The 23,707-nt window shown below is 35.7% G+C and overlaps 1 protein-coding gene across 2 annotated transcripts in view; it reads right to left on the bottom strand.

The window, feature by feature from the left end:
• Positions 1 to 952: 952 nt before the first annotated feature.
• Positions 953 to 23,707, bottom strand: part of LOC121941091 (semaphorin-7A) — a 35,541-nt gene continuing 12,786 nt past the window's right edge. For both annotated transcript variants that reach the window (XM_042483821.1, XM_042483813.1), the window contains exons 10-14: positions 11,595 to 11,790; positions 9,561 to 9,676; positions 9,182 to 9,327; positions 6,186 to 6,259; positions 953 to 3,299 (exon numbers count right to left, since the gene is read on the bottom strand). In XM_042483821.1, the coding sequence (XP_042339755.1) occupies positions 2,935 to 3,299; positions 6,186 to 6,259; positions 9,182 to 9,327; positions 9,561 to 9,676; positions 11,595 to 11,790 (897 nt within the window). In that variant the 3' untranslated portion in view covers positions 953 to 2,934. The remainder of the gene's footprint in view (positions 3,300 to 6,185; positions 6,260 to 9,181; positions 9,328 to 9,560; positions 9,677 to 11,594; positions 11,791 to 23,707) is intronic.

Here is a 23,707-nt window from a genome sequence, read left to right as displayed (position 1 = left end):
TTCTCTTTGATTAAAGCAAACAAAAAATAGGACAAAACACATGGATGCTTGTAAAAACTGGTTTGTGCTGATTGTATTTAAGAGGAGCACTTTTCCAAAGTGGTTTTCACACATTCAGTTTTGTTCATATTAGTAATATAAAGATATGGTTCTCAGGGCTTTAAACTTGTATGTCATGATAAAGTTTTACTTTATATCTTACATCTCTGTGTGTTTGTTTTATTTGTTCTTGAAGGTGTCACTGGGCCTTGAGATCACGACATGGTGTTTGCAGGTGTGTGATTCACACCGGCTCACCTTTACAAGTTTTGTGAAACATCCAGAAGCAAATTCACTTCCCCTTAAGTGGACTTCCATTAAGGTGAAACAGACACATTCATTTCCACTTTTCTACAAACAGGATTCTGTTTCAGGGGTTAAGTAAGTTCCCTAACAAGAAATACAACCTCAAGAATCGATCATTTAACATATGTCTCTTTCGTTATTCTACAAGCACATCACCACAGGTTTTTTTATGAGTAATTTTGGCTTCAGGAAGTTTTAAGAATACGTGTTTCAAGTGAACATGATGTGACAGCCTCCTACCCAACACTTGCTGAATCAAAACCAATGTGTTTTTCAGGAAATGTCACAATGCAAGTTGAGAAAATTGGTTTTCCTTCCAATACCCTTTGTGTTTCCCCAACAGTGATGGTGCTCTCCCAGTTAGAGCTAGGGGGCAGACCGGAGGCAGTAGTTTTTCATCCCTTTTTTACATATTTAATTTCAAGGTCACTTTGATGGCAAAAATGTGTGAGGAAGCCAAGCGGTGCATCCTCTGTGTATGAACTGGTGCATGTGGCCTGCTGTCAAAAGCTGTTTCCCCTCTGAGGTTTGAAGAGCTTAACTGGTAGACTGTAACACTCTGTTACAGTAAAATGCAGAGTGAAACAAGAAAAAGGAACAATGCACATGGATGGAAACATATTTTTAAATAACAAAAATAATCTATATCTAAATAAATCAACTGCAAAGCTCAAGTATTAATTGATCAGAAGTAAAACATTGAATATCACACTACAAACATGATCATACTAGTTCATCACAATTTTTTCAAAGCATTCATCAAAAACAATGACGGACATCCCTCTTGATGTTAACTGCCCTCAATCACTGCAGTCCTACAAGGACACGGCTGCAGATATCACAGCCGACAATGGAAAAGTAGATGCATTCAAATGATATTCTGTTTGTTGCCTCTCCACTTAAATGCGTACCAATGCACATTGCAAACAGACCAAGACACATCTTAAATGTCTACAGCTTTGCATAATAACATGCTAAAATGGATTACAGGTACCAAAGCAGAACAAAAATAAAGGCACACCTCATTTGCCAAATACAGATATGGTTGGAGAAAAAAAACAACATTTCAACATAGTATTTTCAACATTAACAGGACATTTCACAATATGAACTTGACTGGCAGAGAAGTCTTGACAAACACAAAAAGTCAAAGACCAGTTTAGCAAGTATGAGGTAATTTGCAAGAAAATACAGCTAAGACAGAATGTACATTCAGACAGTATTTCACATTACAGGGAAATGGACGTAAAACAGGCTGTATTTCAAAAGAACTGGAATGTAATCATGCTGCCATCACACTTAGGACTCGTGACGCTTTCACCTCCATGATTCTGGTTTAAGGCTACCCAAACACATTTCCTACATGCGGCACACCCTTGTACCAGTTCATGTAGTATTATCACATTCCAGCTAAGAATTTGGTTTATTGAAAACTAATCCCTTGCAATATTTCAAACCCCCAGAGTTTTTTTTAACAACTTTTAACTAGTTTCCCATGTTGCAACTCTACATGTATGTCTTAATCAAAAGATGGTAGCGGAAGAGAAGCATCGTCTTGCTTGAATTTTAAAATGTTTCAATAACAGACACTTATCAATAACATTTTGTAAAGTCTAAAATTATGCATATGTTCAATTGTTCAAAAAGATAGTTCGATCTTTTTCATTTATTTAAATTTTTTAAATCTACTATGTCCGGCAGCCTCCCCCGCCACCTGATTCAATTCTCCCCCAGGTGGTGATCAGCTGACAGCTCTGGTCCTGTCTTCACCCGAGTGTCCTAAGGCTGCAGACCAAATGATATGACCATGAAGTTGATCATAGATCTTTGGCTTAGGGTGTTCTGGTACCAAGTACACTTATGAACATGCCTGTACTCGAACATGGTGCTCAATATTGACAATCCATGAACAGCACAGAAGTCCAAAAACATAAGACCACTCAGGTTTAGATCAGGCAGGCCATTCCTCCCAATCACTTCCGCCAGATTTCTCCATCATTGTCCATGTAGAAGTCCCCCGAAGAATTATGGAGTCCCTGTTTGGCACCCTTTCCAGGACACTGTCCAGAGACACCAAGAAGGGTAGGTACTTCGAGCTGCATAGGCATAAAGAGCGGTCAGAGAACTCTCTCTCAGCGTCCCTCTCATTGCCTGGGGAGAACTCCAACACAGCCCCTCTCCAGGAGTTTGGTGGGGAAGGAACCGAAGCTGGATCAGGAGGAGGAGCGGTACCATCTAGATATAGCTGGGCTCACCAGAGACGTAACATTCCCCGTCTTAGAGCCAGCCAGAGGGGTCAACATGCCTGTGCTGCCGACCCCCCTGCCTGCTGCCCAGCACACACTGCACTCAACCCTAATGCCTGTCCTTATTGGTGCCTGGCCCTGTGGGTGGTGGGCCCACAGAGACAGGCATACTTTTAAGAAAATAATTATTAATTAGACTTGTAAAAAACTATAAAAAAATTATGTTAATATTATATATTTTAGTTATAATATTGCGGGCATAGCAATTGTAAGACTATAGACTCTTAAAAGTAGGAAGCGTCATTTATGAGCATTGTTTTCACATCATGTTAATTATTTAGGACTAACGGGACATACTCTTGATCAGAACAGCCATTAAACAAAACCAGATCAGTGAGTTTGACGCACGGTCTGCTGCCCTGCTCTTTAACTCTAGTCGGTACTGTGTCAGGACTTTGCTGTAGCCCATCTCCTCCAATACACATATATACGTTCCCTCCTGCTTGGGACCCATGCTGTCAATCAGGCGAAGGCACCGCTGCTCCCTTGGGTTGCAGGATACGTCATTTGTGTTGTTTTCAAGGTGATGCCAGGTATACTGTGCATGATGGGATGTCACTGGGCACTGGAGGAAGTACTTGGACTTGGGGAGAAGTTTGATGCTGTCCTTGGCCTCTTCTGTCTGTGTTTCAGTGGAATATCTAAATGCTGAGAAAAGAACATAAGCTCTGTTTAGCTTTAAGGCGGATGTCTTGTTTTATTTAACCAGCCTTGTTTGTTATTTCATTTAGAGCATGACAGGCCTTTTGACAATGTGCCGTGACTGGATTGTCCATCATAACACATTTCAAACAATTCCCTCTGGTTCACTGTTAGGTGCGACTTGTACATTGTATGTTGAAAGACTGTTTATAAAGATGCATCAACTTGAAGAGTGTGTTTATCAAGGGCCATTACTTCCTTATATAAAGCAGAAGTGGAGCCGTTATTTACTTTGGCACATGCCCTGAAGTGTGAAAACAAATAGACCTTTTGGATGGTGAGGAAGTTTGTCTGGTGGGAGGGTGGCAGACTATAAAAAGGAACTAGAAAAATAGAACTATACTGTCAGCTCAATAAAGGTACCATATTTTTTCTCATTTACATGAGTAACATCAGAGGACAATCTTTTTATATCCCTATATGCTTTTTGTTACATCCTTGATGACCACAGGTCAAATAGGTCATATAAGCATGGTAACTTCTGCTGAACAGTTGACCTGTGAAAACCCTGACCCTTGACCATTAAGGACACAGAAAAAAAATCATCCCGACATGAAAAAAAGTCCAGACTTGCGGGTGAAAATAAGTATATATTTTTTATAGCTTATAGCTGTTTACAACATTATAATTTTAGCTGTATTTTAATTTTGCAAGGCTTATTTTATTCCCAGCATAACATTAGACACTTATAATTACACAATAATTACTGGAAATAAGAATGTAGGGTTGTAGCTTATTTGAAAAAAAAAAAAAAAAATCCACACACTGTTAATTGGCTTCCTTTATTATGAATGCAACATTTTGGTCAGATAGATCTCATAGGTTATCAAATACTTTTCCACTCTTAATTTCATTAGCAGAAACAGTCTGGCATTACTTTTAGGTCAGAATAGTTTATTTATACAACTAAATAGCAAAAGTGCTCATCCTATACTTAAGTGTTAAAATAATACCTACATGTATCTTAAGCCTTGACCTACTTTAATATTTGGAATTTTTTTTTAGTGTTTCTACAGCTTATTCAGTAAGATAATAGGTTCATCGTTGACATTTAACGCCAATTAATTGGACGTTTTGATGTCCCTAAAACAGAACAATTCTGCAAGTAATTAGTGTCACTGCTTCATCTCATATCATATGCAATACTTCCACTCATAATTCTGTTGATGATGAAGCTCATAATTAACCACCCCACCTACTTCAAATGAACATGCTTGTGGCCAGAAAGGAAACCCAAAGTTGACTGAGCAAACTGATAACCAGCCTCGTGATACCAGTTATCTTGACAGCCAGTGTAAGGGTTAGTGGAGCCAGATAAAGAAAAGATGTCCTGGGTATGTTAAACTTAACTCACAGTACGGGCCTCAGGAGTGGGTGGGATAGAAAAGTTGGAATGAAGTCAGCAAGACTTATACGGTTTTAGTATTTTTAAAAAACAGTTCAAACCTCTTGTTGAAAATATTAAAACTTAGGAATAACACTACCATAGATCAGATTTCAACATGCGGCAACATGCATTGTAGTGATGACGTGACATGGGCAAAACCACACTGCAAGTCATGCAAGATAATACACACTTCTGGAAAGTGGCCAAGTCTGTTGCTTGCAAGTTTCCTGTATCATGTAAAGCATATGGTAAGATAAAATAACGGTTCAAATTAGCCTAAATTCCTCACTTAAGTAACAGACACATAAAGAAAAGCAATATTTAATGTGCTAAATTGAAAAGATGGGAATTATTGGCTGTAAAGTCAAGGGCTGCTTCTTTTAGAATAAAACATGCAGACTATGTAAATCAATTTGGTGTTCAGAGACAAAATGTAGAGCGAAATACCTGCATGTCATTTATAGGACTGGTAGAGACATCCTCAGCAAAAACCCCTCCAGGTAGGAGAATTTGAATTAGTACAATTTTGAGCTTAGCTATTCATTTGTAGATAAAAGTGCAAAGGGTGATCGAAGATGATGTCCCACATTCATATAAGGTATGTAATGGGCAGCCTTGACAAACTTTATGGTATCATGAGAGCAAGCATGCAGTATTCCTAAAACTGGCAGCTGTGCTGCCTTACTGCAACCACTGAGCTATTCAGCCAGTAAAATATGTAAAGTTATGTTTATTCCAAGGTATTATATCCAACAAGTTTTGCATGTATATTTGGTTAAAGAAGTTTTACACAAAGTATTTGCCTGTTATGATTATGCCTACAGGCATAGTCAGCACATGCGGCAAATTGTGACATTATGCTGAGAGGTAGATAAGATCAATACCACTTTCATGTCAGGTTAGCTTAGCTTAGCTTAGCATACAGACTGGAAATAAAATCAATATTTGACATTTAATAATACACTATCTATCCATCTATCAGTCTTTCTAGAAATAGAAAGACAGTGTGTTATTAAATGTGAATTATATGTTTTATTACTTAACAAACATGAATGTACGTGTGTATGTGTATCTGATCCTGAGAGAAATTCCCTCGCAATTTTGAGGCAACCTGCATGTATTTGGCTGATGTTTCAGGAACCATCAGCCAAAGACATGTCTGTGTGTGGGCTGCACCTGTGTGTGATAAGCATGTGGAAAGCCACACCTCTGTCAGCCTGTTGTGGACTCTGGCAATGGCCAGTGTGGGATGAAGGTTTTTGGGGACACCTTCAGATACAGGTGTACCCACTGCTGTACCACCACACTACAGAGCAGCTTCACTATGTTTAAAAAATGACTAGTAAATCTACCTTGCACGTCATACCTCGAAATACTTTTTTAACAACTGTGAAATACTATACTGGAAACTTGTTTAAAAAAGTGAAAAAAAAAAAGATTAATACCTTTTCCCTGGTCCTTAGATGGAGATGGACACCTGGCATGGTTCCCTTGGGTCACATCCTGCAACCAAGTGCCACTGGGAAAGAAAAAGATGGCTCAGTTAGAAATATATGCCTCTTACTTTGAAAGAAAAATGTATTTCAGGTTTGCTTTCAGACTAATTTTCCTTTACACTCAGAAAGTGATCTCAGTGAACAAAGTGATCAACCATACTACAGGAAGTATGTATGCAGATGTGGAAACATTTGAGTGAGGGGTTGACAGATCGGGGGCTGCTGTGTTTCTGTGTTAGTGGTGTAGGAAATAGTGCAAAAGGTACTCACACCACGGATATCTAATTCTAGCCTGTTGAACTACTGAAAAAAGTCTAAAGTCTTCTGTTTAAAGAGAAAGTGGTCTGTCAGTTTAAGGTGTGAAGTGCATTTCAAGTCAACTTATGATCACATTGTTACAAGGCTGTCTTTCTGTGCCTGTAGACTGAAACTGTATACAGTGAGAATGTAACAATGATACTAGCACAGATGATCTGTGTAGTAAGAAAACTTACAGTATCACTATAGTGGGAAAGTTGTGTTGAAAGTAGAAACTCAGTTCTCATTAAAACAACATTTTCTGGTTAAGATGACAACCTTTTATCTTCACACTGGATCAGACTTTGCTTCTCATGTCTGTTCATGACAGAACTTATTTTTAAATCCTCAAGAGAGTACACATTTTTTTACTTCTGTTTTCTGATAGATAAAAGCTGTTGCAATGTTGGAAAAAAATACCATTACACATTTTGCATATTTTTTATGTCTTGACATCATAAAATACTTTGTTGTAACCCCCACCCCCCAACAGCAAGTGACATTAAGCATGTGACAGTCACTTGACTAAAGCACGGCTCACTGTTAAGCTGCCAGAACTCATGACACACTGTATGCTCAGGGCTCGGCTAAAACAACATGCTGAAATGTTTAAACAAGAACTCAGATGACAATTCCCACTTTTAAATTGCCAAGTAATGCTAAAATTATGGCTCCAAAGTGATCATTTGTTTTTGGTAAAAATTCTGTATTAAAATTGGTTTGGATGCAAAATTGATGTTGATTGGCTGTAATTAAATCAGAAAAGTACATAGGTCTTGCAGATGTGTCTTAAAGGGCCAAGGGGATGTTCATGCCAATTATGAGGGACCATTTCTCATAGTGATATTTATTAAGGTCTATGTCTCTAGTGCTGGAAAATGCATGATAGAACTTCAGCAATGGTAGCTTTCTATGTGCTCTCACTCTTTTTTCATCCTTCCATCATTACAATTTTTCCATTATTTTTGTTTTCTTTTGACATTTAACACATTGAGTCTGTAAAGAAGATAATCTTCACAGAATGTCATGAAGTTATATATTGTTTGGTGCAACTATCATCATTCACAGAAGCATTTAGAATTTGCTTTAACTTCATAATATTCAGTGACGGTTACCTTCTGTTATACTGACTATGAGTAAAATAGCGAAAAGAACATAGAAAATTGTGATCATGGGGGGATGAAAATAGGAATGATAGCACATAGAAAGCTACCATTGCTGCAATGTGACCATGCATTTTCCAACACTAGGGACATAGACCTTTAAAAAACTTTTTAGATACGGCATATCCTGCAGAATAATCATTTGCACCTCTCTTCTTGCCTCAGTCTTCACTCATATTTTTTCTCTCAAATAATGGCTAAATAATTAAAATAAAAACAGACAGTAATGTATATATAATATGGCATGATTTAAATTGTCATCTTATGAAAAGTTATTTTAATGGTTCAAACAAAGGCTTATCAAGCAAGATTGTTTGATGTCACCTTGTTTAGACCATTGTGTTGTTTGTATTTTGACAGCTGAAACAGCCGACTGCTGTGGAATTATAGGTTTTGCTGTGATGACAAAACACTGCCGGTATCAGGTTGGCACTGCCAGTGTCAGCTGAGTGTTGGAATATTTTGGTTACATGTTTTATATGAGAGTCATCAGAGTTGCTTCACACGGTAAGTGATGATACTTAAGCAGATGCAGCTTGCGGTTGATCAGCTGTAGATAGCTGTGACACATAACACTTTGAATGACCACTAGCTGTGCAGTTTGGATTGCAGTTTTGTTTTTATCTTACACATGTGAATACATTGGCCATGCAATGTACATTTCAGCTGCTGGTTTCACACTACTACCCTATGAGAGTACGTACAGGCACTGAGAGCTCAAAGCACTGCAAATTAAGAAAATACATGCAAATAGATACAATACTGACAAAAGAATACACATCTTCACCAACATGACAACACACAAAAAACTCAATTTGACACCACGTGCAGCATTTAGAAGAAGCACTGCATTTAGCTCACAACACAACGAAAACAGTTTCAAAGGAACATGAAAAAGTGATGCACACAGCTGAGACATGCAGTTTATTGTTCTTTGTAGATTATGATATTAGTGAAGTTTATCTGTCATTGGTGTTGGAAAATGTCAGAAAATTTAAGTTTTTGGTTTGTGTCCCCAACCAACCCATTCATATATGATTGTAGATATTTGCCATTATAAGCATTAGCCTTTTGCTTATTATCATATTGTCTGAATCATGCAATCACAATGATGGATAGCCAATTTTACCAACTTCATTGACCTCATAAGCCGCAAACCATGGCAACAACAACAATGTCCCAACCACATGCATTACTTTTTAGTGTCCCTTTTTTTTTCAGGCATTTTTTGAAATGCTGAGCATGTGTTGTCAAGTTGGTATAGATGTAGCTTGGTGGTGCACAGAGATTGGTCTCTCAGAGCCACCATACAAGTGTTTGTTTGACCTCAAGCAAACACAAGAAACATCTTTGTTCGTTTACAAGAAGATTTCACAGAGTACCTTTAAGCCAAGGCCACTAAAATGTAACCGGTGGATGTGAAATGATGTATGTTGACATATTAAGATGAAATGTCACCAGGTACATAAAGATGGGTGGTCTTACTTTGTTTCAGGGGTGCATTGTGTCTTGTCCCAGCCGCAGTAAGGATCTCTGGCCAAGACACATAGCTGACAGCTGTTTCCGTAATGGGCACAGTTTGCCACATCCATTTGGACCACTTCATGTTTTGAATTCACATAGAGCTTCCTCTGCAATGATACACAGTTTTAATTGTACTGGGCCATTTTGCATATTTTTAAAACACCAATATCCACTGAAAAGTTAAGACATTTAAAAAATCCAAGTTACAAGCACTCCTCTAGAAACACTCCATACCATTCCTTTTACTCACTACTGCTACTACCGTTACTGACAGTTTCTTCTATACTCCCTCCCACCTGGATGCAAAGAAGATTTGTGTAGGTGGTGCTGTGTTACTCACAGAGGATGGGTCCAGGATCATACTGAGGATGTGGGTGCTGCGGTTGAAAGGCCGGTACTCAGCGATGACAAAGGTCTGACTTTTAGTCTGCATCACCTTATGAATACCTCCATTATCTGTTCAAAGAGATGAACCACAGGAAATGACTAAACTGCTCAACCCCGAGTAAACACACCCCACTACAACCCCGCCCACCCATATCTCATGTTCCGTCACCTCACATGACTCCTCCAGCAAAGCCGATCAAATGTTTGATTAAAAAACTAAAGAAAAAAAGTCTGCTGAGAGATTGTGTTGCCTTGATAATGTCTTTAAACCTGTGTAAACCCGGCCTCCAGTATATCCTGCTACATCTGACAAAGAGGAGAAAGCAAAACTAATGTTTTTACATATAGGCCTGACAGTGCATGTGTAATGTTTTTAGAATTTTATTGCTGTTGGTTGTTGGTCTACAACTTTTATCACATTGATATTCAAGTTGCATGTCATTATGCTTCCCCCTTTGAAATGGGAAACTGTTCAGTTGGCATAGCAGCCTCCTGCTTGTGAGAGTATGGACCTCTCTGGTCATGATGGATTGGTTCAGCCAATTTGGGTCACTCAGCAGCTGCAAGACAGATATGGTTTTAAAACTGATCAAGGAAAGTAAATCCCCTTCTCCCAAAGAAATCTGTTAGATTGGACACAACATCAGACTGAACCGAAAGCGCTGGACAAAGAGAGGGGAGGAGAGTCAGGGCGAGGCTGACCCGACTTGGACCGAGAGCTGTTCCTCTGCCAAGAATTTTTCTGGCTAATCTCCGGATGCAGGAGAATAACATGGATGAGATGTGATTGAGGTTCACTTAGCAAATGGAAATCAGAGACCGCTCTGCCAACATCTTCACAGAAGCATGGTAAACGCCCACCATTCCAGATCAAGCTATTGCACTGGATGGACAGACCTTAATAGCTGAAAGGACTCAAGACTGATTCAAATCCAAAAATGCGCTGTAAGAACTGCATGATCAGCAGCAATATGCTCAAGGAACTGGATAGAATGTAGAAGCCGGTGATTTCAATCAACTCAATGTAATTGTTCTTGTTTCAACTAATACATCTACCTTCTACCTTCTTCTGCCCTTTTAAGATGGAAACAGAGTGTAACAAGGTGACAATTTGGTATTTATATTAGGCAACAGTAACCGCTGCATCATTATATTTATATTTTCAAACACAAAAAGTGGGTTTTATTCAAATTTCAGATTGACCTTCATTTCAACAAATGTTAATGTTTTTATTTGACGAGTTATAGTCTCCTTGTTCTTTTTGTTTGAAGTCTTACATTTCTTTATCTTGTTTTAACATGTGTTGGCCAGAGCGCAAAAACAGCGCAATGACACATCACACGTTGTATGAGGTGAAAGAAAAAGTATTACAGTATTTCTCATGAGATTTCACATGATGCGTTTCTGCTCTTGGTAAATGGCAATAAACCTCAAACTAAAACCAAACGCTGGGTCCTTGGAGTATCTGTAGATCAGTCAGAGTCATGAGAAACTATTCTTTAAAAACATTTCTTCCTTTCTGCTACACAGATAGCCAAGCCAAGCTCAATCTAGTATCAGGATAGAGTGGCAACTTTTCCAGGAAGAGGTTTTGTTTTTTTAGTGTCAAATTTAAGACAACTTACTGCAATAACACACACTGTGTTTCTACTCTGCACTCAGGAAGAACATTTAACTGTACCGTCAACCTTCAGTCTGTGGAAATATATGTAAAACCTTTCTGGTTTGTTCACTCAATGAGTCACAACACACACCCATATTTGCCCTACTTGGCTACTTGGCTGAATCAGGCTGCGTGTGTCTTCAGGCCTTTTTCCAACAGATATTTGATACTTCTTTAGTATGTCAGACAATAGGTAGTTCAAAATGCTTTTCAGCCAACAATTTAAAGGAACCTGTGTGTTTAATGACCCTCAAATATATACAAGTATACAGTACAATACACTATTCTTATTAACTTCCCTCATTACATTACTTGATAACTCACTTAGAGACAGGAACAGAACTACATGGTTGTTGTTTCCCTTGTTCTGGGAGCCATCAACGTAGATGTGAGTGTAGCTGTGGTGGTTAAAGAGAAGTGGGCCAGAATTGTCCACAGGCCGGACCCATTTCTCCATCTCTGAATTCTTCACGATCATGTTCAGGATGTTTACAGGAATCGTTGTACTGTCTAGAACACACTGAAGAAAAAGACATGCTTTAGTTTTAGTTGCACATCCACTGATAGTTCAGTTAGACCCTGTTTAGACCTGGTATTAGCATGCGTTTCGGCAATCTGATCAATTAAAGTGTGTAAATGGCACGTAGACGTCCTCAAAAATCAAGAAAAAAAAAATCTAAAATCGTACTATGCCATGAAAAAAGAAAAAATATCTATCATGAAAAAATGTTATAGTTTGGTATGTCGTCAAAAATGCCATTGTATAGTTTGTCATAAAAAATCGTAAAATAACTTCATTGTATAGTATGTTGTCAAAAATAGCAAAAAAAAAAAAAGTATACTATGTTCAAAAATCATGAAAAAACGTCACAGTGTATTGTGTTGTCAGAAATCGTGTTGTCAAAAATCACTAAAAAATGTCATTCATTCATTTAGGATGAAATCAAGGGCCATGTCTTTCTGGACAACATATTAAAGGATGATTTTGCGATGACATTTAATACGACATACAGTAGTATGACTTTTTTAAACCATTTTGGAAGACATACTATGACGTTTTTGGTCATGTTTTCGACATGCTACATTATGACATTTGTTAGACATTTATTGAGCGTTCTATACTATGACGTGTCTCATCATGCTTAATATGTGGTTTTCACCTGTTTTTTGGACAAGTCTTATTTTGACATATTATGACATCCTATACATTTTTGGTCATTTTTTTTAACATGCTATATTATGGTGTTTTTTGCCAATTTTGTAAAACTATGCTACACCATGTCTTGGTATGTTATTTTATTTGGTTTTATGTTGTTTTCAGGACATGTGATGATTTGACATTTTTTAGAATACTATAAAATGGCATTTTAGTTGTTTTTTTTTACATGCAATTTTATGGTGTTTTGGTCTGTTTTTGCAAGAACCTATGCTATGTTGTGTCTCAGCATGCTATTTTATGTGGTTTTCAGCAATTTTATGGACAGGTCATATTTTGACATTTTCACCATACTATAGCCTTGCTTTTTTGGTCATTTTATCAACATGCTATTTTATGGATTTTTGGCCTTTTTCAACTTGTTATTTTGGTTTTTTTTTCGGCCTTTGAGGGATATTTTTTCAACACTCTATATAATATAACATGCCTCTACATGCTATACTAAGTAGTTTTCAGTTGTTTCTTGGACGTCAAATTTTGACATTTCTCGCCATACTATAGCCTTGCGTTTTATTCATTTTTTCAACTTGTTATTTTATGTTTTATTCGGCCTTTGAGGGATATTTTTTCAACACTATATTATAACATGCCTCTACATGCTATACTAAGTGGTTTTCAGATGTTTTTTGGACTTGTCAAATTTTTGACATTTTTGCCATACTATAGCCTTGCTTTTTTGGTCATTTTTTAAACATGCTATTTTAGGGGTTTATTGGGCTGTTTTTGGATATTTTTTTCAACACTATATTTATAACATGCTTCTACATGCAAGCCTTGTGTTTTGTTCTTTTTTTTTGAACTTGTATATTATGGGTTTTGGGCTGTTTTTTGATGTTTTTTCAACACAGTATACAATAACATGCCTCTACATGCTACTCTAAGTAGTTTTCAGGTGTTTTTTTGGACATGTCAAATTTTGACATTTTCACCATACTATAGCCTTGCTTTTTTGGTCATTTTTTCAACATGCTATTTTAGGGGTTATTGGGCTGTTTTTGGATGTTTTTTCAACACTATACACAATCACATGCCTCTACATGCTATATTAAGTGGTTTTCAGCAGTTTTTTGAACATGTCAAATTTTGACATTTTCACCACACTATAGCCTTGCTTTTTTGGTCATTTTTTCAACATGCTATTTTAGGGGTTTTGGGGGCTGTTTATGGATGGTTTTTCAACACTGTATACAATAACATGCATCCACATGCTACTCGAAGTAGTTTTCAGTTGTTTTTTTGGACATGTCAAATTTTGACATTTTCACCATACAATAGCCTTGCTTTTTTGGTCATTTTTTCAACATGCTATTTTGTGGGTTTTGGGACTGTTTTTGGATGGTTTTTCAACACTGTATAGAATCACATGCCTCTACATACTATATACTAAGTAGTTTTCAGCTGTTTTTTGGACATGTCAAATTTTGACATTTTAGCCATACTATAGCCTTGCTTTTTTTTGTTCATTTTTTTAAACATGCTATTTTATGGGTTTTTGGGGCTGCTTTTGGATGGTTTTTCAAAACTGTATAATAAAACATGCCTCTACATGCTATACTAAATGGTTTTCAGGTGTTTCTTGGACATGTAGAATTTTGACATTTTAGCCATACTATAGCCTTGTGTTTTTGTTCTTTTTTTTGAACTTGTATTTTATGGGTTTTTGGGCTGTTTTTTTTTTATGTTTTTTCAACACTGTATACAATAACATGCCTCTACATGCTATTCTAAGTAGTTTTCAGTTGTTTTTTGGACATGTCAAATTTTGACATTTTCACCATACTATAGCCTTGGTTTTTTGGTCATTTTTTCAACATGCTATTTTAGGGGTTATTGGGCTGTTTTTGGATGTTTTTTCAACACTATACACAATCACGTGCCTCTTCATGCTATATTAAGTGGTTTTCAGCTGTTTTTTGGACATGTAAAATTTGACATTTTCACCATACTATAGCCTTGCTTTTTTGGTCATCTTTTCAACATGTTATTTTGTGGGTTTTGGGGGCTGTTTTTTTTTTTATGTTTTTTCAACACTGTATAGAATCACATGCCTCTACATGCTATGCTAAGTAGTTTTCAGTTGATTTTTGGACATGCCAAATTTTGACATTTTCACCACACTATAGCCTTGCTTTTTTTTGGTCATTTTTTCAACATGCTATTTTAGGGGTTTTGGGGCTGTTTTTGGATGTTTTTTCAACACTGTATACAATAACACGCCTCTTCATGCTACATGAAGTGGTTTTCAGCTGTTTTTTTGAACATGTCAAATTTTGACATTTTCACCACACTATAGCCTTGCTTTTTTTGGTCATTTTTTCAACATGCTATTTTGTGGGTTTCGGGGGCTGTTTTTGGATGGTTTTTCAACACTATACACAATCATGTGCCTCTTCATGCTATATTAAGTGGTTTTCAGCAGTTTTTTGGACATGTAAAATTTTGACATTTTTGGCCATACTATAGCCTTGCTTTTTTGGTCATTTTTTCAACATGCTATTTTAGGGGTTATTGGGCTGTTTTTGGATGTTTTTTTCAACACTGTATAGAATCACATGCCTCTACATGCTATGCTAAGTGGTTTTCAGCAGTTTTTTTTGAACATGTCAAATTTTGACATTTTCACCATACTATAGCCTTGCTTTTTTGGTCATTTTTTCAACATGCTATTTTGTGGGTTTTGGGGGCTGTTTTTGGATGGTTTTTCAACACTGTATACAATAACATGCATCTACATGCTACTCTAAGTAGTTTTCAGTTGTTTTTTTGGACATGTCAAATTTTGACATTTTCACCATACTATAGCCTTGCTTTTTTGGTCATTTTTTCAACATGCTATTTTGTGGGTTTTGGGGGCTGTTTTTGGATGGTTTTTCAACACTGTATACAATAACATGCATCTACATGCTACTCTAAGTAGTTTTCAGTTGTTTTTTGGACATGTCAAATTTTGACATTTTCACCATACTATAGCCTTGCTTTTTTGGTCATTTTTTCAACATGCTATTTTATGGGTTATTGGGCTGTTTTTGGATGTTTTTTTCAACACTATACACAATCACATGCCTCTTCATGCTATGCTATATCAAGTGGTTTTCAGCTGTTTTTTGGACATGTAAAATTTTGACATTTCTCGCCATACTATAGCCTTGTGTTTTGTTCTTTTTTTTGAACTTGTATTTTATGGGTTTTTGGCTGTTTTTTGATGTTTTTTTCAACACTGTATACAATAACATGCCTCTAGATGCTATTCTAAGTAGTTTTCAGTTGTTTTTTTCGACATGTCAAATTTTGACATTTTCACCATACTATAGCTTTGCTTTTTTGGTCATTTTTTCAACATGCTATTTTAGGGGTTATTGGGCTGTTTTTGGATGTTTTTTCAACACTATACACAATCACGTGCCTCTTCATGCTATATTAAGTGGTTTTCAGCTGTTTTTTGGACATGTCAAATTTTGACATTTCTCGCCATACTATAGCCTTGCTTTTTTGTTCATTTTTTAAACATGCTATTTTATGGGTTATTGGGCTGTTTTTGGATATTTTTTCAACACTATACACAATCACATGCCTCTTCATGCTATATCAACTGGTTTTCAGCTGTTTTTTGGACATGTAAAATTTTGACATTTTCACCATACTATAGCCTTGCTTTTTTGGTCATTTTTTTCAACATGCTATTTTAGGGGTTATTGGGCTGTTTTTGGATGTTTTTTTCAACACTGTATAGAATCACATGCCTCTACATGCTATGCTAAGTGGTTTTCAGCAGTTTTTTGAACATGTCAAATTTTGACATTTTCACCATACTATAGCCTTGCTTTTTTGGTCATTTTTTTCAACATGCTATTTTGTGGGTTTTGGGGGCTGTTTTTGGATGGTTTTTCAACACTGTATACAATAACATGCATCTACATGCTACTCTAAGTAGTTTTCAGTTGTTTTTTGGACATGTCAAATTTTGACATTTTCACCATACTATAGCCTTGCTTTTTTGGTCATTTTTTCAACATGCTATTTTGTGGGTTTTGGGGGCTTTTTTGGATGGTTTTTCAACACTGTATACAATAACATGCATCTACATGCTACTCTAAGTAGTTTTCAGTTGTTTTTTGGACATGTCAAATTTTGACATTTTCACCATACTATAGCCTTGCTTTTTTGGTCATTTTTTCAACATGCTATTTTATGGGTTATTGGGCTGTTTTTGGATGTTTTTTCAACACTATACACAATCACATGCCTCTTCATGCTATATCAAGTGGTTTTCAGCTGTTTTTTGGACATGTAAAATTTTGACATTTCTCGCCATACTATAGCCTTGTTTTTTGTTCTTTTTTTGAACTTGTATTTTATGGGTTTTTGGCTGTTTTTTGATGTTTTTTTCAACACCGTATACAATAACATGCCTCTAGATGCTATTCTAAGTAGTTTTCAGTTGTTTTTTTTTCGACATGTCAAATTTTGACATTTTCACCATACTATAGCTTTGCTTTTTTGGTCATTTTTTCAACATGCTATTTTAGGGGTTATTGGGCTGTTTTTGGATGTTTTTTCAACACTATACACAATCACGTGCCTCTTCATGCTATATTAAGTGGTTTTCAGCTGTTTTTTGGACATGTAAAATTTTGACATTTTCACCATACTATAGCCTTGCTTTTTTGGTCATTTTTTCAACATGCTATTTTAGGGTTTTGGGGGCTGTTTTTGGATGGTTTTTCAACACTGTATACAATAACATGCCTCTTCATGCTACATTAAGTGGTTTTCAGCTGTTTTTTGAACATGTCAAATTTTGACATTTTCACCACACTATAGCCTTGCTTTTTTGGTCATTTTTTCAATGTGCTATTTTAGGGGTTATTGGGCTGTTTTTGGATGTTTTTTTCAACACTGTATAGAATCACATGCCTCTACATGCTATGCTAAGTGGTTTTCAGCAGTTTTTTGAACATGTCAAATTTTGACATTTTTGTCCATACTATAGCCTTGCTTTTTTTGGTCATTTTTTCAACATGCTATTTTAGGGGTTATTGGGCTGTTTTTGGATGTTTTTTTCAACACTGTATAGAATCACATGCCTCTACATGCTATGCTAAGGTTTTCAGCAGTTTTTTTGAACATGTCAAATTTTGACATTTTCACCATACTATAGCCTTGCTTTTTTGGTCATTTTTTCAACATGCTATTTTGTGGGTTTTGGGGGCTGTTTTTTGGATGGTTTTTCAACACTGTATACAATAACATGCATCTACATGCTACTCTAAGTAGTTTTCAGTTGTTTTTTGGACATGTCAAATTTTGACATTTTCACCATACTATAGCCTTGCTTTTTTGGTCATTTTTTCAACACGCTATTTTATGGGTTTTTGGGCTGCTTTTGAATGGTTTTTTTCAAACCTATATGATAAAACATGCCTCTACATGCTATGCTAAGTGGTTTTCAGGTGTTTCTTGGACATGTAGAATTTTGACATTTTAGCCATACTATAGCCTTGTGTTTTGTTCTTTTTTTTGAACTTGTATTTTATGGGTTTTTGGGCTGTTTTTTGATGTTTTTTCAACACTGTATGCAATAACATGCCTCTACATGCTATACTAAGTAGTTTTCAGGTGTTTTTTGGACATGTCATATTTTGACATTTCTCGCCATACTATAGCCTTGCTTTTTTGGTCATTTTTTCAACATGCTATTTTAGGGGTTATTGGGCTGTTTTTGGATGTTTTTTCAACACTATACACAATCATGTGCCTCTTCTTGCTATATTAAGTGGTTTTCAGCTGTTTTTTGAACATGTAAAATTTTTGACATTTTTGGCCATACTATAGCCTTGCTTTTTTGTTCATTTTTCAACATGCTATTTTATGGGTTTTGGGGCTGTTTTTGGATGGTTTTTTCAACACTGTATAGAATCACACACCTCTACATGCTATACTAAGTGGTTTTCAGGTGTTTTTTGGACATGTCAAATTTTGACATTTTAGCCGTACTACAGCCTTGCTGTTTTGGTCATTTTTTAAAACATGCTATTTTATGGGTTTTTGGGGCTGCTTTTGAATGGTTTTTCAAACCTGTATGATAAAACATGCATCTACATGCTATGCTAAGTGGTTTTCTTGGACATGTAGAATTTTGACATTTTAGCCATACTATAGCCTTGTGTTTTGTTCTTTTCTTTTCTTTGAACTTGTATTTTATGGGTTTTTGGGCTGTTTTTTTTTATGTTTTTTCAACACTGTATACAATAACATGCCTCCACATGCTATTCTAAGTAGTTTTCAGTTGTTTTTTCGACATGTCAAATTTTGACATTTTCACCATACTATAGCCTTGCTTTTTTGGTCATTTTTTCAACATGCTATTTTAGGGGTTTTGGGGGCTGTTTATGGATGGTTTTTCAACACTGTATACAATAACATGCATCCACATGCTACTCGAAGTAGTTTTCAGTTGTTTTTTTGGACATGTCAAATTTTGACATTTTTACCATACTATAGCCTTGCTTTTTTTTGGTCATTTTTTCAACATGCTATTTTGTGGGTTTTGGGGCTGTTTTTGGATGGTTTTTTCAACACTGTATAGAATCACATGCCTCTACATACTATATACTAAGTAGTTTTCAGCTGTTTTTTGGACATGTCAAATTTTGACATTTTAGCCATACTATAGCCTTGCTTTTTTGTTCATTTTTTAAACATGCTATTTTATGGGTTTTTGGGGCTGCTTTTGGATGGTTTTTCAAAACTGTATAATAAAACATGCCTCTACATGCTATACTAAGTGGTTTTCAGGTGTTTCTTGGACATGTAGAATTTTGACATTTTAGCCATACTATAGCCTTGGTTTTTTGTTCTTTTTTTTAAACTTGTATTTTATGGGTTTTTGGGCTGTTTTTTGATGTTTTTTCAACACTGTATACAATAACATGCCTCTAGATGCTATTCTAAGTAGTTTTCAGTTGTTTTTTGGACATGTCAAATTTGACATTTTCACCATACTATAGCCTTGCTTTTTTGGTCATCTTTTCAACATGTTATTTTGTGGGTTTTGGGGGCTGTTTTTTTTATGTTTTTTCAACACTGTATACAATAACATGCATCTACATGCTACTCTAAGTAGTTTTCAGTTGTTTTTTGGACATGTAAAATTTTGACATTTTTGGCCATACTATAGCCTTGCTTTTTTGGTCATTTTTTCAACATGCTATTTTAGGGGTTATTGGGCTGTTTTTGGATGTTTTTTTTCAACACTGTATAGAATCACATGCCTCTACATGCTATGCTAAGTGGTTTTCAGCAGTTTTTTGAACATGTCAAATTTTGACATTTTCACCATACTATAGCCTTGCTTTTTTGGTCATTTTTTCAACATGCTATTTTGTGGGTTTTGGGGGCTGTTTTTGGATGGTTTTTCAACACTGTATACAATAACATGCATCTACATGCTACTCTAAGTAGTTTTCAGTTGTTTTTTTGGACATGTCAAATTTTGACATTTTCACCATACTATAGCCTTGCTTTTTTGGTCATTTTTTCAACATGCTATTTTATGGGTTATTGGGCTGTTTTTTTGATGTTTTTTCAACACTATACACAATCACATGCCTCTTCATGCTATGTCAAGTGGTTTTCAGCTGTTTTTTGGACATGTAAAATTTTGACATTTCTCGCCATACTATAGCCTTGTGTTTTGTTCTTTTTTTGAACTTGTATTTTATGGGTTTTTGGGCTGTTTTTTGATGTTTTTTTCAACACTGTATACAATAACATGCCTCTAGATGCTATTCTAAGTAGTTTTTCATCTGTTTTTTGAACATGTCAAATTTTGACATTTTCACCACACTATAGCCTTGCTTTTTTGGTCATTTTTTCAACATGCTATTTTGTGGGTTTACGGGGGCTGTTTTTGGATGGTTTTTCAACACTATACACAATCACGTGCCTCTTCATGCTATATTAAGTGGTTTTCAGCAGTTTTTTGGACATGTAAAAATTTTGACATTTTTGGCCATACTATAGCCTTGCTTTTTTGGTCATTTTTTCAACATGCTATTTTAGGGTTATTGGGCTGTTTTTGGATGTTTTTTTCAACACTGTATAGAATCACATGCCTCTACATGCTATGCTAAGTGGTTTTTCAGCAGTTTTTTGAACATGTCAAATTTTGACATTTTCACCATACTATAGCCTTGCTTTTTTGGTCATTTTTTCAACATGCTATTTTGTGGGTTTTGGGGGCTGTTTTTGGATGGTTTTTTCAACACTGTATACAATAACATGCATCTACATGCTACTCTAAGTAGTTTTCAGTTGTTTTTTGGGACATGTCAAATTTTGACATTTTCACCATACTATAGCCTTGCTTTTTTGGTCATTTTTTCAACATGCTATTTTATGGGTTATTGGGCTGTTTTTGGATGTTTTTTTCAACACTATACACAATCACATGCCTCTTCATGCTATGTCAAGTGGTTTTCAGCTGTTTTTTGGACATGTAAAATTTGACATTTCTCGCCATACTATAGCCTTGTGTTTTGTTCTTTTTTTTGAACTTGTATTTTATGGGTTTTTGGGCTGTTTTTTGATGTTTTTTTCAACACTGTATACAATAACACACGTCTACATGCTATACTAAGTGGTTTTCAGGTGTTTTTTGGACATGTCAAATTTTTGACATTTTCGCCGTACTACAGCCTTGCTGTTTAGGTCATTTTTTAAACACGCTATTTTATGGGTTTTTGGGCTGCTTTTGAATGGTTTTTCAAACCTATATGATAAAAACATGCCTCTACATGCTATGCTAAGTGGTTTTCAGGTGTTTCTTGGACATGTAGAATTTTGACATTTTAGCCATACTATAGCCTTGGTTTTTTGTTCATTTTTCAACTTGTATTTTATGGGTTTTTGGGCTGCTTTTGGATGTTTTTTTCAACACTGTATACAATAACATGCCTCTACATGCTATACTAAGTGGTTTTCAGCAGTTTTTTGGACATGTCAAATTTTTGACATTTTCGCCATACTATAGCCTTGTGTTTTGTTCTTTTTTTTTTAACTTGTATATTATGGGTTTTGGGGCTGTTTTTTGATGTTTTTTCAACACTGTATGCAATAACATGCCTCTACATGCTATACTAAGTAGTTTTCAGGTGTTTTTTGGACATGTCATATTTTGACATTTCTCGCCATACTATAGCCTTGCTTTTTTGGTCATTTTTTCAACATGCTATTTAGGGTTATTGGGCTGTTTTTGGATGTTTTTTTCAACACTGTATAGAATCACATGCCTCTACATGCTATGCTAAGTGGTTTTCAGCAGTTTTTTGAACATGTCAAATTTTGACATTTTCACCATACTATAGCCTTGCTTTTTTGGTCATTTTTTCAACATGCTATTTTGTGGGTTTTGGGGGCTGTTTTTGGATGGTTTTTTCAACACTATACACAATCATGTGCCTCTTCTTGCTATATTAAGTGGTTTTCAGCTGTTTTTTGAACATGTAAAATTTTGACATTTTTGGCCATACTATAGCCTTGCTTTTTTGTTCATTTTTCAACATGCTATTTTATGGGTTTTGGGGCTGTTTTTGGATGGTTTTTCAACACTGTATAGAATCACATGCCTCTACATGCTACTCTAAGTAGTCTTCAGTTGTTTTTTGGACATGTCAAATTTTGACATTTCTCACCATACTATAGCCTTGTGTTTTGTTCTTTTTTTTGAACTTGTATTTTATGGGTTTTTGGGCTGTTTTTTGATGTTTTTTCAACACTGTATACAATAACACACCTCTACATGCTATACTAAGTGGTTTTCAGGTGTTTTTTTGACATGTCAAATTTTTGACATTTTAGCCGTACAACAGCCTTGCTCTTTTGGTCATTTTTTAAACATGCTATTTTATGGGTTTTTGGGCTGCTTTTGAATGGTTTTTTCAACACTGTATACAATAACATGCCTCTACATGCTATTCTAAGTAGTTTTCAGTTGTTTTTTGGACATGTCAAATTTTGACATTTTCACCATACTATAGCCTTGCTTTTTTGGTCATTTTTTCAACATGCTATTTTATGGGTTATTGGGCTGTTTTTGGATGTTTTTTCAACACTATACACAATCACGTGCCTCTTCATGCTATATTAAGTGGTTTTCAGCTGTTTTTTGGACATGTCAAATTTTGACATTTTCACCATACTATAGCCTTGCTTTTTTCGTCATTTTTTCAACATGTTATTTTGTGGGTTTTGGGGGCTATTTTTTTTAATGTTTTTTTAACACTGTATAGAATCACATGACTCTAATGCTTTTTTCGGCCTTTGAGGGATATTTTTTCAACACTATATTACTACATGCCTCTACACGCTATACTAAGTGGTTTTCAGCTGTTTTTTGGACATGTCAAATTTTTGACATTTTCACCATACTATAGCCTTGTGTTTTGTTCTTTTTTTTAACTTGTATTTTATGGGTTTTTGGGCTGTTTTTGATGTTTTTTCAACACTGTATACAGTAACATGCCTTTACATGCTATACTAAGTAGTTTTCAGGTGTTTTTTTGGACATGTCATATTTTGATGACATTTTTGCCATACTATAGTCTTGCTTTTTTGGTCATTTTTTCAACATGCTATTTTAGGGGTTATTGGGCTGTTTTTGGATGTTTTTTCAACACTATACACAATCACGTGCCTCTTCATGCTATATTAAGTGGTTTTCAGCTGTTTTTTGGACATGCCAAATTTGGACATTTTCACCATACTATAGCCTTGCTTTTTTGGTCATTTTTTCAACATGCTATTTTAGGGGTTTTGGGGGCTGTTTTTGAATGTTTTTTCAACACTATACACAATCACGTGCCTCTTCATGCTATATCAAGTGGTTTTCAGCAGTTTTTTGGACATGTAAAATTTTGACATTTTTGCCATACTATAGTCTTGCTTTTTTGGTCATTTTTTTAACATGCTATTTTAGGGGTTTTGGGGCTGTTTGTGGATGGTTTTTCAACACTGTATAGAATCACATGACTATACATGCTATACTAGGTGGTTTTCAGGTATTTCTTGAACATGTCAAATTTTTAACATTTTCGCCATACTATAGCCTTGCTTTTTTGGTCATTTTTTCACCATGCTGTTGTAGGGGTTATTGGGCTGTTTTTGGATGGTTTTTCAACACTGTATACAATAACATGCTTCTACATGCTATACGAAGTGGTTT

The sequence above is a fragment of the Plectropomus leopardus genome, chromosome 1 (assembly GCF_008729295.1).
Source record: "Plectropomus leopardus isolate mb chromosome 1, YSFRI_Pleo_2.0, whole genome shotgun sequence".
Lineage (NCBI taxonomy): Eukaryota > Metazoa > Chordata > Actinopteri > Perciformes > Serranidae > Plectropomus > Plectropomus leopardus.
The sequence above is the reverse complement of the archived record's forward strand: the minus strand, read 5'-3'. Positions and strand labels throughout refer to the sequence as shown.